The 18,897-nt window shown below is 47.6% G+C and overlaps 3 protein-coding genes across 5 annotated transcripts in view; 1 reads left to right on the forward strand and 2 right to left on the reverse strand.

Annotated features, from left to right (window-relative positions):
- LOC135389010 (cell adhesion molecule 4-like) overlaps positions 1 to 18,897 on the forward strand; it is a 596,648-nt gene that overhangs the window by 104,959 nt on the left and 472,792 nt on the right. The window lies entirely within an intron of this gene.
- On the reverse strand, positions 604 to 4,677 carry LOC135389771 (uncharacterized). The gene is made up of 3 exons (XM_064619802.1): positions 1,475 to 4,677; positions 743 to 1,062; positions 604 to 635 (listed from the first exon to the last, which is right to left on the reverse strand). Exons 1-3 carry the CDS (start codon positions 4,675 to 4,677, stop codon positions 604 to 606), a joined length of 3,555 nt encoding a protein of 1,184 aa, XP_064475872.1.
- On the reverse strand, positions 14,164 to 18,496 carry LOC135389013 (cuticle protein 64-like). Its single transcript, XM_064618925.1, has 2 exons — positions 18,484 to 18,496; positions 14,164 to 14,698 (listed from the first exon to the last, which is right to left on the reverse strand). The coding sequence occupies exons 1-2, from the start codon at positions 18,490 to 18,492 to the stop codon at positions 14,183 to 14,185; spliced, it is 525 nt and encodes a 174-aa protein (XP_064474995.1). The 5' UTR covers positions 18,493 to 18,496; the 3' UTR covers positions 14,164 to 14,182.

The following is an 18,897-nucleotide window of genomic DNA, read 5'->3' on the forward strand; positions in this document are numbered from 1 at the left end:
AAGAATTGTATCATTGTAAGGCGAATGGAAATAAACTGACATCGACTGAGATAGGTGCTCTGTCATGGCCAATGACTGTAGGATGGCTCCAAAAGCGTCACAACAAAGCCAATATTCATCTAGCTCTCTACAAGTAGCTAACTCCACATAGTAGCCTGCTTCACAGCCTACACTACCTTGAGGGAGTACACATTACACAATATGTTGCATTGTGCTGTGGTATGATAACATACTGTTTGTCTCGCAATATGTGTATATAAATATGATAAGGGCCCTAAGGGCACAGTGCATGGCTTATACCCTGCTGAATATATATCCATACCTGGCTGCGACATTGCATATCAATGCAGGTTACAATACACATTTTGACATTTGGCCGTTATGAGACATCTTCGGCCGTAATGAGACTGCCTTCGGCCGTATTGAGACTTTGGCCGTAATGAGACACTTGGGGATTAAAGGATTATCGGCCGTATTGAGACTTTCGGCCGTATTGAGACATCGGCCGTAATGAGACTTCGGCCGTAATGAGATACAATCGCGTAATTCGCCATGAAGTCACGGTAGTAACCTGCGAGACCCAAAAAGGAGCGCACCTGCTTTTTAGTTTTTGGTCTCGGCGCGTCCTGGATCCTCTGTAGGATGGAGTGTTGTGGCGTCAGGATTCCTATTCCTATGTTGTGACCCAGGAAAGGAAGCTGGCGAAATCCAATCTCGCATTTTGTGGGTCTTATTGTCAGACCTGCTTTCTCGATTCGATGCAGTACCGTCTGCAAGATGGCAACGTGTTCTTCCCACGTCGTCGTAGCTATGAGCAAATCGTCATAGTAATGGTACACATTCGGGATGTCTTGCAGGATGTGGCGCATCAGCTTCGCAAATACTGCGGGAGCAGTCTTTATCCCGAACGGCATGTTCTTGAAATTATAGTGGCCATTTGCAGTCGAGAATGCGGTGAATTCCTTCGATTCCTCACTCAGAGGCACCTGCCAATAGCCTTTGGTCATGTCCATTTTGGAGAAGTACGTTTGTCTTCCTACTTCCGACAGCAAGGAGTCGGCTCTTGGGATGGGTTCAGCATCGGCTACTAAATGTCGATTAAGTTGTCTGAAGTCGATGCAGAGTCTGTTGGATCCATCCGGTTTCTTGACTATGATGGTAGGGGGGGGGGGAATATATATTTATTGAAAGGAAAGGTCTGCCAGACCAAGGTCGGCATGCTATTCCATTAAAAAAAATCAAAAGAAAACGAAGAATAAATAGAAAGAATATGATGGTAGGGGAGTTGTATGGAGACTTCGATTTTTCGATGATACCGAGTCGTAGCATCTCCTTTACTTCGTCTTCAATGGTCTGACGCACCGCGAATGGCAGGGGGTATTGTCTTACGTTAATAGGCCGGTTCGTGTTCAATTGGAGATGACATTCGATTTCCGTCGTTTTCCCCGGAACATCAGAAAACACCTTTTCATACCTATGTATCACGTCATGCAACGACTTTTTCTGCTCCTGACTTAGGGTCTGTGCAACTTGAATATCCTGGTGGGTTTCCTTGGGCTTGCAGTTGAACTCCGGAATGTCGACGTCGCCGCTGGAATCGTCGAGTTCCAGTACAGTCATGGCTACCGGCGTTGATGTCGATTCGGGAGCCGTCCTTCTCTCTTCGTACTTCTTGAGCAGGTTTATGTGGAAAAGTTTCTTCCTGTGGCCCAAATCGACGAGGTAGTCAACCGCTCCTCGTTTTTCAGCGATGGGAAAAGGCCCTTTCCATTGCATCGTGAGCTTGTTTGCCTCTGTCGGTAGCAAGAGGAGTACCTTATCTCCCTGTTTAAGCTGTCGATTCTGCGACCGTGCATTGAAGTATCGAGAGTATCGCTCGGAGGCTCGCTCGAGTTCTTCGCGCGCAATCTTGCACGTATCTTCTAGGCGGTTTCGCAGATCGAAAACGTACTGATATGTACTCTTTAGTTCAGGCTCAATTTCTTTTTCGACCCATAATTCTCGCAGGATAGCTAGGGGTCCTCTGACGTTGCGTCCATAGAGAAGCTCAAAAGGGGAGAAGCCTAAGCTCTCCTGTGGAACCTCCCTGTATGCAAAAAGTAAAGGGGAAAGATACCGATCCCAATCACGGGGTCTTTCGGCACACATTCTTTTCAGCATCGTTTTTAGTGTCCCGTTGAATTTTTCCACTAATCCGTTTGTCATCGGATGGTACGGTGTCGTCGTTAGCTGCCGTATTGACAATAGCCTGGCTACCTCTTTCATCAAGCCGGAGGTGAAATTAGTTCCGCGGTCGCTGAGGACTTCTTCGGGAATCCCTACTCGACTGAAGATGTTCACCAGCGCTTCGGCGACCCGTTCTGTTTCAATACTCGGCAATGCTACCGCATCAGGGAATCGCGTTGCGTAATCCATGAGGGTTAGGATGAATTTATTCCCACGTGACGACGGTGGTTGCAATGGACCGATTATATCGATGGCTACCCGTTTGAATGGCGTGTCTATCACGGGCATCTTCTGCAGTGGGGCCCTAGCTGTCTTACCCCTTGGAGTAGTGCGCTGACAAATATCACAGCTGGCTACGAAACGCCTGGTGTCGGCTTGAAGTCCTGGCCAGTAGAATTCGCTGAGAATTCGGTCCGCCGTCTTTCCGCTTCCGAGGTGTCCGGCCATCATTCCGCTATGAGCCAGTTCGAGCACTACCTGTCGGTGCTTTTTAGGTACCACGAGCTGCAGGATTTCTTCTCCGCCTTCATTACTCGTACATTTTCGGTAGAGTTTTTCGTCACCCAGCACGTAGCACGTGCTTCCGCTCCCCTTCTTTCTTCCTTTCTTCATTACGCCAACTTCCGCGAAACATTTTTGCAGGGGTTCGTTCTCTTTTTGATCCCGGACAAAATCTTCCGCATTGAATCCCTCTGCTAATTCGGGGACCTTCAGTCTGCGGAAAACCGTGTCCCTTTCCCTCGCTTGTTTTCTTGTGACGACAGCATGAGTTTCAAAACTACCATTTTCTTCGATCGAGCATTGCGAGTCATTTGCGTCGGCCTTTAGATCGGTGCGCTCGTCGTCACTGGTATGGCCAAGTTCGGTGGCAATGGGAGCAGCCCTGGGAATGGTTTCGATTTTCGCTGCCGGCTTCGTCACAACCGTGTCCCAATCGGGATCTGGATTTTCGGCGCTCCGTACCCCTTCAACGTTGCCTAGGACCAGGTCGTACATGGGGTTATCCATGCACCGGGCTTTAATTCGTCCCGTGAAATAGGGAGTTCGCACGAAAATGTCCGCTTCGGGGAGAATTTTCACGGTTTGGTCAATGAGGAATACCGGGTGTACGGCTCCTGTTAGCTCTTCGCTGCTCACCAAATCTTGTCTTACGATCACCGTGTTGCAGCCAGTGTCTCTGAGAACTTGGATAGTTCTTTCGCCGATTTTGCCTTCCGAGACTGGCAACTTGTTTACCCCATATGGGCCCTTACTTCCTGACACGGCCGTCTGTACCACCGGAATCTTCGTGCCGCCTTTTAATTCTACAAAACCTTTTTGTATGCACAAGGATACTGACTCCTGAGACAACCCCTTATCGGCTGATTTTGCCTCTTCATCGGCCCGAGCTCTGCAGTTCCAGGCGCTGTGTCCCATCCTACCGCATCGTTTGCACTTCGGTAATGGTGGTGGTCTCGCCGCGGCGCTTCTGCAATCTTGTGGTCGGTGTCCGATCCTGTTACAAATGTAGCATCGCGGTCGGTCCCTTTCGCTGAGGTCGCCTCGTTTATGACTGGGCTCATTCCTTCTCTCGACATTGTTCCTGCCTTCCTCTTTTCCTCCTCTTGATTTCTTTCCGAAATTCCTTAGGTTGTGAGCTTCTACGTACTGCTCTGCTCGCGTTACGAGTTCCTTCAAATCTTCTCCCTTTCGTTCGCGTATATAGACGGTTAACTTCTCTTCGCTGTGGGCGAGCAACTGCTCCTTTAGAAGTAATCGCTTCACTTCGTTGTAGTCCTTTTTAGTGCCGGAGAGTTCCATCCATCTCTCCCAATAATTTTCTAGGCGGGCGATATATTGGGATACTGTCTCGCCATCTTTCGGCGTAGCGTCACGGAATTTCTCGCGGAATCCGTCTTCGGTTAATCTAAACCGGTGCAGCAGGGCCTGTTTTATTTTGTCGTAGTCAACGCAGTCTGACGGAGACATTCTACCGTAGACCGCCAATGCCTCGCCTGTCAAACAGATACTAAGGGCACTTGCCCACTGGTCTCTGGCCCATTTTTGACCCTCGGCTACCTTTTCAAACCTAACAAGGTAAGCGTCTAAATCGTCTTTACGATCATCGAAGGGTGGCAACAATTTATGGGGACTCAGCCCATGAAACTTTATGGAATCCATGTGGGGGTTTTCCGTTCCTCCCCGATTACCATTTTCTGCCTTTAGTAGGAGTAGCTCCTTTTCCTTCTCAAGCTGCATCATTTTCCTCTCGAAATATTCCTTCGCGGCTTCGAGCTCTAATCGTCTCAACCTCTCTGTGGCTTCGGCTTCCTCCTTTCTTCTTTCGCGCTCGGCAGCTCGGTCCTCACGCGCTCTGTCGCGTTCTACTTTGACCCATTCCTGAAGCTCCTTTCCCTCAAAGCCTAGGTTTTTGCCCATAGCAATTAACTTTTCTGTTAGTTCCGTTTCCATTTTGAAACCTTATTCGTCTCGGACGTCAGCACCAACAAGTATACCAAGCACCTTTCCTCTCCGTCTCAGTATGTGTGTACAGCCCGTCCTGTCGCGGACGCCAGAAATTTTTATATGTCACGGAAACCTGGTGCGTTCCCGGGATGCTATACCACTGGGACCTACTCGCGATCGCACCAGGTGAAATATCCTCCGTCCTTAACCTCTGGATAAAGGGTGAGACGAATTCACCGGCGAAAGTTTTCCGGCCGCACAGCGGACACTTAGCAACACCGTTCCGGACAAATAAATGAAGAAGAGTGGTCGGGCTGCCCTATGTCAATCGACACACGTCCCCATGCGCCACACAATGAGACAAAGGAGAGATGCTAGTAATGTTAACAGCAACTAATTTAATTAACGCAACAATGTCTATCTAGAATTACTAGAACACTATCAACAGCATGGTTAACATTTGTTCAAAGGGTGAACAGACAACGGTAACATCGAAATCACAGGTCGGTTAGAGTTCTGGTAGGTATAGGGAAGGAAATAGAATCAAAGTCTTAGCTGATTGATGATTGATGCTGGCAGTCTTCAGATGGTCCTCTTGGTGTGGCTGGTAGACAAAGTCCAAATCGATGATCACTGCACACACTTCACTTCACCAAACGATATTGACAAACCATCGCAGAGGGAATAACTGTTTTGAAATTGAATTTTGGGGAGCTGGTGCTGAGACGTCTGACTTCTGGTCACATGTTTACCGACTGCCCCGAAACAGGGGTCCTCAAGAGTTTTATTCGGTGTCGCATGGCTTTGATGTCTTTGTCAGTCACCGACGTCCCATACCTCTGGCGCCTAACACACACTTGCTACAATGCACTTTAATTGATCACAGAAGTGGAGGGACACAACTGGTAAACAACGGAGGAGGGGGAAACCCCTAAGGTCCACCGCAGACATTGACTCTTAACTATTTGCGGGTGTCCAAAGGGACGCCGCTACATGTGTTTTCCATACAGCTACGAGACTTCCGCAATCTCTTGTTACACAGGTAGAGGCCCATCTAAACCCTGTAATAGGTGGCGACGGCATAAGCCGTCAGTAACGGCTGGTACCAATTTACCCCGTCTACGTGCCTGCTTAAGTGCTTGTCCCGTCAAGACTGAGCATAATACTTCTATTGTACACAACCCTTCACCGAGCAAACGGACCCATGTGTAGGCGACAATTTTAGCCACTTTGGCTCTGGCCACGCGGGTCCGGCTCCCCGGGCGTCGTTAGAACATGACAGAAATGCCGCCGAAAAAGGACAAAATTGCCCGATTCCGCGACACAGAGACACTCAGTCAGTCACTCACACTGTCAGTCACACTGTGTCCAGTAGCTTGGAGTCTGCGCAAAGTCGCACAAACGCCTGCATGGTGTGGAACTGATGGTCCGGTGACCAAGGGCCCAGAACCTTAACAACATCGGAGGGTCTGCCATCCAGCCGAGCTAAAGGAGCTTGTAGATACAGTACGTGCTGCTGATACCGTGGACAGGATAATAAGATGTGCTCCATGCCCTCAACAGTCCCACAGGTGTCACAGTTAAGTGAATCTGCCTTCCCAAGCTTGTGAAGAAGACGTCGGCTGTAGGGCACATTGAGGCGGAGCCGGTTATAAAGGGACGCAAACAGCCTAGGGAACGATGTCGGGAAAGTAGAGGTAAGCTCCGGGTCAACGTAGTGTAGCAGCGAGGCGCGAGCCCCGCCAGAGAGCCACTGTGCCTCAGCCAGTTGATGGCACAGGGCAGTCAACATGGCCCTAGCGTCGGACGTGCTGTAATAGAAGACCCTCTGTTTACAAACATGTGTGAAGTCACGAGAAGACTGGTTCGGGGTTATATTTTGCTGTGGTGGGCAAGGAGCGGCAAGAAGGCTGATAAAGCTGATAGTGCCCACCAGCAACCCCGGTATGAGTTGGCAGATACGCTACGAACTTGCGACATTAAGAGAGTTTTAGTAGATCGTGCGCTATCGCCTTTGCGTACGTAGGGGATAGCGTAGATGGTTCTGCACGGTACGCGAAGCTCTCTTTCTGTTGTGAGCGTGCGCAGAACCACCGACGCTATCCCTTACGTACGCAAGTGCCATAGCATACGATCCAATAAATCTCTCTACTCGCTGCGAGATCGACCTAGGGGGGGCGACACCGTCATATTTCTAATGTGGATAACACGCCTGCCGATCCGTAATTCCAGTGTATATTCGCCAGAAGATCACTTGTGCCGCGATGGTAAGATACTGTTCGGTTCCCCAATGCTCCACCTACTGCACTGCACGCGGAATAAACGTGGAAAAGCAGACGACGCGAGGAGGCTATCCACACTACGGTAGTTCATCGTTTCTCCGCAGCGCGCCGACACCGTTCGATCTGGGAGCGAATTGGCGAGTGTTAGTAGACCGCTCATGACGTCACCGTTAACTTACCGTGCCTATACCGGAACCAACGACAGAGAGCGTGGCTCAGAATCTTATCTGTTGATAGGGTGCAGTAGACGCGGTAGCCTACCGTGCTACCGGGAGCGATCTACTCATACCCGCTAATAATTCCTAGTTTACGTCGCGAAGTAACTATGTACTACTACTACTAGGCTTCTTTAACACGCTTTGAGTCCACAAGAAACATTGTTTTATGACGACGTGTCCGAGCAGCTTGTACCGCCCTGCCAAGTTTCTGGCGTCCCCAATAAATAGTGCGCTGAAGCTATACGGTCACAACAGTGGATGTGATGGTTCGAACCGGCAGTCTCGGGTTCAGATACCTAAGCAAGCGCTTACTGCGGGTGCTGAAGACTGGGAGGCGGTGGGTTCGAATCCTCCCACCGGCTCTGAGGTTTTCTTCTTTTTTTTTTCGGGATTTTTCGGCAGATTTTGCGAACGAATGTCGGCACAGTTCCCCCTGAAGTCGGCCCAGGACGCGTATAAACCCCGTCCCCCACTCTTTCCTGCTGTACGCCGCTCGTAGCCACAGTTGCTTCGCTGCGCTAATACGGGGGTAATTCCATTTTAAATCGATCAAGGTGCGTCGGTGACATTTTTTGATTTCAGTGAATAAAATACATGTTGGAAACGACCTTAAGTGAAGACGAAAGCAGGTGCTTTGAGCTGCCTACGATCAAGCAGTCCACAGATGGAGAGGGGATAAAGGCTGAGACACATGTACGACGAAATGTGCGACCCGTCGTGCGACGCGTCTCAGCGCAAAGCATCCTGGGACTGATTCTGGAGAAATAAGTCGTCGCAGCAGCGCTCTGCGACAAGTCGCAGCGCGACAAAACTGCTTGGATATCTCCGCTCCCGTCGGTGGGTTGTCGTGCGGATGTAGTGACGTCATGAACCAAGCAGCCAATGATGCTGCCTCTCTGGTAGATGCGATGGGTCCGAGAAAAAATGGCGGACAGTGTGTGTTCCGAATGCAAACAGTGGCTGATTTCGCCGTGTTTCGCCTTAAAAGACACGTGAAATAAGGAATGAATTGTTCTCGTTTACTGTGTTTTACGAGCGAGTGAGCACATTTGGTTATGTTAAATAAAGTGTAAGCGAGTGTATCTCTGGCCGCGCTGCTATAGCAACACGGCGGTCCAGAGCAACATGTCGTCAGGATGTCGCCGCCCATGTGTCTGCTGATGCAACACGCGACAACTCGTGACACGAAACTGTGCGACTCGTCGCACGACGGGTCGTGCATTTTGTTGTACATGTGTTTCGCCCTTAAGGCGGCTGCGTCTTTGCGACGGGATTTTCTTTCTCGCGACTTTGCAGCCTTCCTGACGCCACTTAATTCGCGTCACAACCCTCATAGCTGGTAGACATGAAGTCTGGTCACTCTAGTATACCTGTAGGGAGTGCAAACGATTACACTTTAAAGGGACGCTGAAGAAAAAAGCCAAAGTCAACAGATATGACAAAAATGGCACATTTTTTAGCGCTCCTACCTCCTTGACAGCACGTCGGATATCTCTAAATGAAGTATGTTTTTAATGTGCATTTTTTCCTCTGTCGTTCAATACATACAACATTTTTCTACCACGTTTCGTAGCCGCCGAAAGAGAGCAGAAAATTGCCGATGTTTGGTATGGCATACCGCAGCCGCTGCAATACTTATTCCGATAATTTTGCGGTTACTGAAAGGCCAAAGTACCCTCTAAATGCAGCTGCAAGAATGTGTTGCACTATTTTAGCAGCGAATTTTTCTCTGTTAGTGCCCAGGTCTGACCGTCTAGTGCCCAGGTCTGACCGTTGCGGCGTTGCATTCCGATTCCACTTTCGAGTGGCACGCCATCGCGCGTTTCCTATTTCACAGGGCCTTCGGCCTCCCTGATGCAGCACTGATTTCCGCGGCTGACACTTATTTGTGGACATGTCCACGTCGGCATTCTTATTTACGTACAACCCCTTTGTATGTCGTCGCGAGACCAACAGATGGCGTATGTTTATTATGTCGCAGCGACTGAGGATGGAGTACTGACTGGCGATATGTAGCTGAGTATAGCAATAACTTTTGCAACAGTTTTGTCAATACTGTACAAAGTGTGCATTTTTTTTTTAAACATTGGGAAGCGCTACCAAGTGGCTCATTGCTGGAGGTGCCGTCTTTATTTTGTCCCGGCTGCATTGCGTAGGTAGCATATGCGTCCCATGAGCGCCGGCATTATTTGGTGAATTAGACAGGATTTGGTCAATAAGAGGAAGGTGGCACCACGCCATACCAGGCGAACCCTTGCCGTTAGAATGCCTTCCTCTTTCTTTTTTATTTATTTTTTATTAATATGTGTCACAAATAGAGGTCACGATAATTTCCATCGCAGAAATGCTCAGGGGATGGATATGCTACCTGTGCAATGTAACGGGACTGTTTTATTTGTTACTTCTTTTTGCGGCTGTTATAAAGACAGCACCTCCAAGAATGAGCCATTTGGTAGCGCTTCCCAGCACAGAGTTTCAAAATAATGCACACCTTGTGCAGTACTGCTTTCGGGTACCTGCTTTCGTCTTCACTCAAGGTCGTTTGCAACATCTATTTTTTTCACTGAAATCAAAAGATGTCACCGGCGGATTTAAAATGAAATTACACACGAAATCATGATAAAATATTGCTGTGTCTTGTAGCTAGGTTCGTATAGGTTACATCCACGCAAGGCAAGCCGGGAGTGTTAACACCTATCTTACCCTTACTTGCAGCTAAAACACGAATATGCGTTCAAGCTACACTTTGTACGCTGTATCTTTCTGTTTCATATTATACTTTTTTTTTCGCTTTTGCTGAAATTCTCCAGAGGCGGCATGATATGCCAGTAAAGTAGATCCCCGATGAAGGTTATAAAACTCAAAGGGGCCTTTGGAGTCGTGTCTGTCTGTCCGTGTTCACTTTTTAGCACTCCTGCGTCACGATGCAATACACCAACAAGCCCGAAGACTTGTTGTTATGGTGCGCGCGCGTATTGATTACGAAATGATTGGTGTTCCCGAAGCATTCCTCTTATCCTTTGAACATCCCCTGTTCCCTCTTGTCGGGAAGAAACGCGTTAATTGATTCCGATATAGCAACCCGCAGCCTCGTGACATTTTCCTATTTTCGTACGTGACCTTTCTTAACTCCCACGGCGAATGTTTTCGCCCAGAGGGGTTTCTGCCACGAAATGTCGCGCGCGCTGCTGTTTCGCGGACTTAATTTCATTATCTCGCCTTTTCTTCTTCTTCTTTTCTGCTTTCTCGTTCTAATAATGGGGTAGAGCGGACTAATTGTTTACCGCGTAGCAGATTCCTATTGGAATGTCCCAGGCGGAGGGAAAGGGGTAAAAGGTCCAGCGACCTCAACAACACCGAATATCCTCTGGATGTACGAATGATGTTCTAACGAATTCGTGAGTCCGATGGATATCCGTCAGACATCCATCGGACGTACGAATCCGTTAGGACATTATTTGTACATTCAGAGGATATTTGGTGTTGGTGGGGGGAAAGAGAAAAGACGGGCGCGTCGAACGGAAGGTCGTTCGACTTAGTTGCTCTTCGCCTGCAAGCTTGCATCACGTATTTGCTGGTGGTCACTGCCATTTCAAAAGTCGTGAAGAGAAGAATTAGTTAATGTATGTGTGTGTAGTTCAGCAGTCTACATATCTTGCAAACTTTCAGAGATGAATTACAATACATCCAACAGGCAATGCCGTGCGGGCGGGGCTTCTTTTTTTTTTTCGTTTTGTTTTGTGTGTTTTCCTGGGTTTTCCGAAGACTTTCCAGTCGAAAGTTGGCACAGTTCGCCCTGAAGTCGGCCCAGGACGCATAGTAACCCCCCCCTGTCCTTCCTGCTGTTCTCTCTCCATCTGTCCACATCTGTACGCCGCTCATGGCCACAGTTGCTTCGTAGCGCTAGCAAAAAACAAAAACGAAAAAGTACAACCCCCCGTGGCTGCCCACATAGCGTTTCTGGTACACTCAGGTCCGGTTTCACCAACGCTGGTTAACTTTGAACTGAGATTAAGGGTGGCTAAAACTAACACTAAATTCTTGTTTACGAACGTTAGTTTGTGACTTGATGAATGTTTCAGTGACAATAACTCCCTTTAGTGAATCAGAGTTAAGCATTAAATTCAAGTTCGGGGACCGTTGATCTCGGTTATATGTTAATCGGCGTTGGCAAACCTGGCCTAACTGACTTAGGGAGCATGAATACAAGCTCCCTCTGTTTGTACAGAGGGAACTAGTATTGAGGCACCCAAGACTGACTGCGCTCGCATCACGCTTTTCTTATTTTGTTTTATCTGCTCTCCGATTTGCTGCTGCGCCAGATGCGTCAACCAATGGCGCGCCGAATAAAATGCCAGGAACCACGCAGCGACGTCGATGTCTGTGTAGTCTTGTCCCGTGTGTTGCTTCGTTGGAAACCACGCAGCGGCTTTGACAAAAGTTCCCTCATACAGCTCTCGCTGAAAAAAGGTTGGAAATAAAAAGCTTTGGAAGTCGAATCTTTAGTTTCGTATTCCGTGACAGTATGAAATAAATCGGTAGGCGCTACACTCTTAAAAATGAACTTCACCGCATAGCACGCTCCTAGCCAACCATCATCCCGAATGACAACGTTCTCGCCCCTGATTTGCTGAAAACGGGAGGAGGAGCCTATTTTGTGCCGTGCATAATGGCACAAAATAGGCTCCTCCTCCCGTTTCCAGCAAATCAGGGGCGAGAACGTTGTCATTCGGGATGATGGTTGGCTAGGAGCGTGCTATGCCGTGAAATTCATTTTTAAGAGTGTACGCCTACGCGCCGACAACTCTGAATAAAAACAAGCCTTTTGTTTGAGGCGAACATCACACAGGCCTTATTAGTTTTTGGATAAAACGTGTAGCCTATATTAAAAACGAATGTTTTCATTAACACGCGATGACGGAACGCTGACGAGACAGATACCACAAAACGCTGAATCATTCGAACTACTACACAAAGGTTGTGTATGCGTGCTGTTTCAGCTTTGCATCAACCCCGGAATTCCATCCCGGGATTAGTCGGGAAAAATCCCGAAATCGCGGGACTGTAGAAGTGGCCCGGGATTCCCAACCCTAGTTACGCACGCACGCACACGCCCGCCCGCGCGCACTTACTCACTCAACATACTAGCTTTTTAGGAACAACAACAACAACAACAACAGATAAATTGATGATGAATGGGGAAACATAGGAACATTATGCCATCCATGAGCTAAACGCACAGCAGCCCAGCATATGGCACGATTGCACAGTCACTCGAGCTGGCGGGTTCGATCCCAGCCGAGGATGGTAGCAAATCGCGGAAGGCAAACTAGTAAAAAAAGAAAAAGAAAAAAAAAACGCAAGTGTAAGGTGGACTCACATTAAGAAACGTTACCTAGTGACGCGGTTATCCGCAGTTTATTGGCGCTGGTTTCGAAACCTCGAGTTTCCATCTAAAAAATCAGGTGTCACGCGCTGTTATGTGCTCGGGTTCGTGGATGCAACCGCGCACACCTTTAGTATGGCCGACGATTATGCACTCATACAGGAAGCGGCACTGTGGCATATCAACTACCTAACGATCGAGATGTGGTCGAAAGGATCGGAATAAGTAAGCCACCTTCAATGTGAACCTACAGAATGAGTGAAAGTAACACAAGGTCTCCGGCATCTGTTCTTGTCTTAATATACCATAAGGGAGGGGCGCGTGTGTGACCCACTTCCTCTCTGTTGCCCATAAGTCATTTCACGTTTTTTACGGCAGTGACACGGCCGTGCCTGGAGGATTAGTGCATGGGCGGCCAATTAAGTTACCGTCGGACGATTTCTTGGTCCAAACGGCGCTAACGAAGTGCTCTACCTGCGCGCCGTCCAAGGATTGATCGAAGGACGGAATATTCGGGAGCTTCCGACAGAGCACGACGAGCGCTTAGGAGATGTTCGTGTAAAGAGGGGAATTAGGCTTTCCTCGGAGTTCTGCACTTCAGGCGTCTTTGTGACATCTTTGGATGGGAAAGCTGCCTTTTGAAGTCTGCACAGGCTAGCACGGACGCGTTTGTAGCACTGTTACTCTGGTGCCGGAAGATCTATAACGAATTGCTGCCCGGATTTCTATAAGCTGGCGTTCCGTATTTTGATGGTTTAGATCTTCCGTCAACCCCGCGTGTGAACGAGGCGGATGAACACGTAATTGGCACCCGGACAGCTGAGCGAATGGGCACATTGATACGGGCACAGTACACTGGGATGGAAAACAAAATAATTTATTCTGAGACAGAATATAACAAAGCACATACAGGCCCCAGTAAAGATGGCATGGGGTGCGTACGTGAAGTCTTGCGTTCTTTCGTGAGACTTGAACGATCAGGGCTCACACGCTCATGGCACAAACACTCTTGCGCTGAAAGGAAAGCAAAAATGTGCTTCAGCAACAGCTTGTCTTGTTTTAAAGAAAGATATGTACTGTAGAGGGAAATGTAGGATGACCCACAAGTAACTTTTAATCCTCGCTTTCAGAATCAAAACGAATAATGATAAAATTGGCAGCTGGGGGTTGAAACGTACGCTCTGCCCTAGGTTTCTAAAGAACTGGTTGATGTAATCGAGAGAAAATGGCTTTCAGCACCAAAACATTCAACATTCAAAACAATCCAAATTCAATTTCAACATTCAAAAGAAGATTGATATTATTATCTAGATGATGAATGACCCCCTCACGGCAAAGGCTTTGAGTTCGCCTGGTAAGACTGTGGCTATTAGAAATGTCATAAGTGACCGAAGAGCCCAGCGCCGATGTGCAGGGTTGCGCCAAGCACCAACATCCGATTTTTTGAACGCGTTCCGTCATTCAAATGATGGAACGCTGACGCCATGGAATCCCCTCGCGGAGTCGGGTAACTCATGCTCTACATTTTATATTTCATGGGTTTATCTCGTGGGTTCACCTCACGTGGTTTTGGTGGGCGAGATTATATGAATATACTCACATTTCACTCTGTGCACGCATACTTCTTAACCGTAGACCTTGGCGGCGCCGTAGCCAAGACCGTGGCCGTAGAGGCCGTGGCCGTAGCCGAGACCATAGCCGCCGTAGAGACCGTGGCCATATCCAGCATAGCCAAGTCCGGCAGCATAGCCAAGTCCGGCACCATAGCCATATCCAGCGTAGCCCAGACCATAGGCTGGGGCAGCGACCTTAGCGACAGCTGGGGCAGCCACGGCAACAGCCCTGTGTGCAACAACTGGGGCGCCGAAGGTATCCTGACGGTAGGTGTAGGAACGGGCAACTGGGACGGCAGCGACCTTAGCGACAGCTGGGGCAGCGGCGACGACAGCACCGTGGCCGTAGCCAAGACCGTAGCCATAACCAGCACCGTAACCATAGCCAAGGCCGTGCGCAACACCATAGCCGAGGCCGACACCGTGGGCGACGCCGTAGCCGAGACCACCGTAGCCGTAGCCGAGACCGCCGTAGACGGCTCCGGCGTACGCCGAGTAGGCGGTAGCCAGGAGGGTGACGAGGGTTAGCTGAAAACGGAAAAGTTAGTTCGTTTAAGCTTAATAGTAATGATTGGACAATCATAGATCGAGAAGTTACCCGTCAAAACGAACTCATTACGAGTTAAGTTACCGCGCGAAAAATGTAACTAAGTTAATAACGAAGTTCTTCAGCCTGAAATGTAACTCGCAGTTACGGAGTTACTTAAAAAAAGAACGAGTTACTTCGGACACAAAATGGCACTACACAGCTGCAGCGCGCGTGAGCAGTTCAGTTAGACATCGGCAATCCAGAAGATGTGGGTTCGAGTCCTACAGCTAGCTAACCTTTTCAGTGACTTTCATCTTTCATCGTTAGACATTGAGTTCCCTGCGGAAGAGTAGAACACGCCTAGATCATTTTCATTTATGTCCAACAACTCGAACGTTTTGCATCTTACTCCCTGTGGGCGCACAATGACTCAGCTTCATTTCAATGGCAGCGGTTCTTCCCGAATAGAATACTGTCATTGATTGAATATCACGTTTTATGGCATAGAATGCCATGGAAGAACCGGAGAGAAAGCAACAAAATATGTGGATGTGAGTGAAAAGCAAGGTAAAAATAACTTGGAACTTAAGTTACTTTGGCAAAGTTACCTGAAAAAGGAATGAGTTGCTCTGAAAGTTACCACGGCGGAAAAGTGCCGAGTTAAGTTACAAGTTACCAAAAAAAGGAACTTAGTTACAGTGACGAGTTACCTCGAACTATGTGGACAACATCGCAAGCCGGAACGTATTCACACCATAAAAAAAGCTACTATCGACAGACAGACTCGGTCTTTTTTGCCCTTCGTTATAACTACGGTTTCCCAGCTTATTTTTTGCCACATTCGGAGTGCGTTTTTCGGAGATTATTGTTTTGCTGAGGATTCAGTGTTTCGCCTCGTTTATTTTTCTCAACGGAGTTGACATCTGAAACTCGGAGAAAAAGGTGCGACTACCAAACGACATACTCGCAAAAAGAATGAGAAGCTGTCCAGCAAAAACGTGTCCTGTTATGCGGCAGAACATGCAGGCAACGGCATCTGCACCGCGATACCTGAACACCTCGAAATTTGAATATTATTTAATACAGGGCCGCTCTCGCTTGCGTCCATCTTGCTGTCTGTGTTGCAACACCTAACTGTGCTTTCCGGAAGACAGTTTGTATGTCACCTGTGCTTCCTTGTCCACTTTGAGGAGGAAGGACTCACAGAAAAAAGCGCACCGCTTGACGCTGCATGGTCGTTTTCCAAGTAAACATGTGAAATGGCCAAAATTACCTCAAAATGATCTCATGCACTCTAAATCGTTTCACACCTTTAAAGGTGTAAAATAGGTGTATTAACAAAGATCACACCCCTTTCACGCCCAACAACTTTGTTTTGGAAGTTCCTGAGGGTGTAACGATGGTGTAATACCCCCTCAGGTGAAATATGGTGATCAGTGTATCGCCTGGGTGTAGGAAGGGAGTGTGTTTATTTTCGTTCAGGTGAACAAAAGTAAATGTATACAACAACAAGGTACGGGAAGTTACATTATAAAAGTGCATGACGTGGATTTACAACACGTCTAGCATCTAGTAATGTATGCAGATTTGGAGGATCTATTGATATAGTGCCTAAATTTCTTAAAACACGTTGCTCCTCATTGCAAGACAAAACAAATACATGATAGTGCTCATCATACTCAACTGTCTGTAGTTAATGTTTGTATGAGAAAAATTGTGTCAGAGTTAATAATCGTGTTATCATTGTCAACTGCACTTTTCACATAGACTATAGATTCTGCGTGAATATCACGGTCATGAGTGCAACACTGAATTGCTTCTGGGGCATGTTGAAGTAGTATCTCCTTGGAACCATGAGTAGATGTGGCATTTCTGATGAAGGACTGGGACCACACGTACATTTGATAAAATTGATGTGTTCTTGCTAATGAAAGGGTTATGTTCTTAAAATGTAGAGTTTTTCTAGCAACATCTTCCCTTCGAAACGCATACACCATACAGCTAGGATTGGACCAAACATCCTGATGAGTCGCGGATAATGAATAATGTAATGCATTTTACAGGGGTTAGATATTTGTGGGTACAACACTGCAAAGCCTTGAAGAAACGAATAAATGCAACGTTCTAAGTCATGAACATGCATATCGGGGAGGTACCTGCTGAGGTCTACAATTTCACGAAAAGCTATTTACAGCTACCACGCCATACATGATTTTCTGTATGTCGGCTGTGCATGTTCACACACATATTAAATCACCTTGATGTACATACATATTTGGACCTCAATGTGATTATATGCAATGTGCTGGTAATTGTGAATACACAGTAACCCGCATATTGCCATGAGCCCAGCAGTTTTATTCGGCGTTACACCTGTCATAGTCGTTTGTGCATTAAGAACAAGATATGACGAGTAGTGCAACCTGAACTGGTAGCGCCGAGAACCTGAAAAAAATGTCTTCCGGTCGGGGCCTTCTTTTATTGACTGTGAGGGGAAGCACTGCACATGACGCAACAGCGCCTTTGACAATTATTTTCAGGAACAACATGCGCGCCTAAACAAGATATGAGCAGGTAACAACCCGAGATACAATCATCAGATATGATAACTCCCTTTACACCCCAGTTGCCACGAGGGTGTTGGAATACACCTTAAAAGGTGTGCGCCATGAACATTTTGATTTACACCCTTTAAGGTGTAAAACGGTTTAGAGTGTGTAGACTAGACTCACTGAACAGGGTAGCCCATTCAGTGACTCCAATGTCGAGGTTCCTCTGTTCAAATAGAGGTCCACCCACACTACACCGATGCTTCGTGCAGAGGACTTGGACAAAGAGAGCTTCCTTGTCGCTAGGGCTGGTGCCTCGCGATGCCGGGCATTCTCGATACAAAGGGAAACGGATTCTGCGAACCAGTTTATGCTTTTTTTTTTTTGACACCAGTCATTAAGCCATCTTTTTCTGAACTCTCGGGTATACTGGAACGCCCCTAAACGGAGTTTTTCGAAGACATCTGAACTTCTTTACGTTTTACCGGCGTAATTGCGTCGGATTTTTTCGGATGAATCCGAAAACTCGGAATCCTAGTTATCACCTTCAAGAAAATTGCGTTTACAACTCTCTGGTACGGACTAAAGTTACGTGAAAGCAACCTTGTGGTTTCACACATGGCATATCAATGTCAACAGGCTAAATCTTTTTTGCCGTGTGCGGAGCTCAAGATCGCGGGTTCGATCCCTGCCGAAGACGGTAGGAGTGTGAAGGAAGTAAACAGTGCTTCGAGCACCGTTTGTCGGAGATTTCCGGCGCACGTCCAAAGAACCCCAGGTAGTCCAAATTATCGGCTGTCCTGCCCTGCGGAACGTGTAGCATGTCGCCACACAAATAGTCTGACTCACTTTACGCGTAAATGTACTCGTAATTACTTTTTGCCGTGTTCCAACATTCAAACATTTCGCGCTACTCTAATGGCGTAATTTTTTTATAGCTACAAACCATCGTGAACATAGAAACTGACATGAACATGAACGTGCATGGTGTTAATGAGGCTGTGCGATAAATCCGAGCTAATATATCATTAACCGCTCAGTGTTTGCTTATCAGATCTTCTTAGAGAAAGTCGAATGCACCCAAATGTAGTTATCGAAGCGAAGAAATACACGAGCCTTACACCAGGAAGAAGAAAAAAAAAGTATGACTACACCTCGAAGCCGAAGTCCACACGAAAAGCATGCGCGTTTTATAATCCTTATTCGCAAATCTTATGACAGGAAAAAGCACTCACAGCGTTCATGTTGCCTGTGTAGCTGCTGTTCCGACTGGTAAGCCGATACTGAATTGTCTCCCTTATCTCAGCGTGCTTATATAGCGAAATGTCGGAGAAAGTTCCCTTTTGTTTGCCGCCCCGGCGGACAAAAAAGAAAATGGGTTGGCAACCCTCGCAATTCGTTAAACGGCCAGGGCGTTCCTTCGGTCGCAAGTTCCAGTTTAGGTACGAGTTGCGTCTGGGGCGGTTCCTCCGTAAAATTTGACCTGCATGATCGCGTTATACAGTATAGAAACAATACAGCCCTTGGCCCCCGGGCGTGTGTGAGGCAACTTATTAGATAAATCGCTCCAAATCTAAGGCGGCCTTGTCGGTCCTTTTCTTTTTTAGCCACCAAGGACGGTCGCGAATGCGAAGGACTTTGGGAACGGT

The sequence above is a fragment of the Ornithodoros turicata genome, chromosome 3, assembly GCF_037126465.1.
Source record: "Ornithodoros turicata isolate Travis chromosome 3, ASM3712646v1, whole genome shotgun sequence".
NCBI classification, from domain to species: Eukaryota; Metazoa; Arthropoda; class Arachnida; order Ixodida; family Argasidae; genus Ornithodoros; species Ornithodoros turicata.

Bases quoted from the DNA above. Each gene is read 5' to 3' on its own strand.
- LOC135389771 (XM_064619802.1), bottom strand. From the start codon at position 4,677: ATGGAAACGGAACTAACAGAAAAGTTAATTGCTATGGGCAAAAACCTA. The intron at 1,063-1,474 runs GTATGAAAAGGT...ACCCATCCCAAG, and splicing joins TTGCATGACGTGATACATAG to AGCCGACTCCTTGCTGTCGG. The intron at 636-742 runs GTCTGACAATAA...TCCATCCTACAG, and splicing joins GCATCGAATCGAGAAAGCAG to AGGATCCAGGACGCGCCGAG.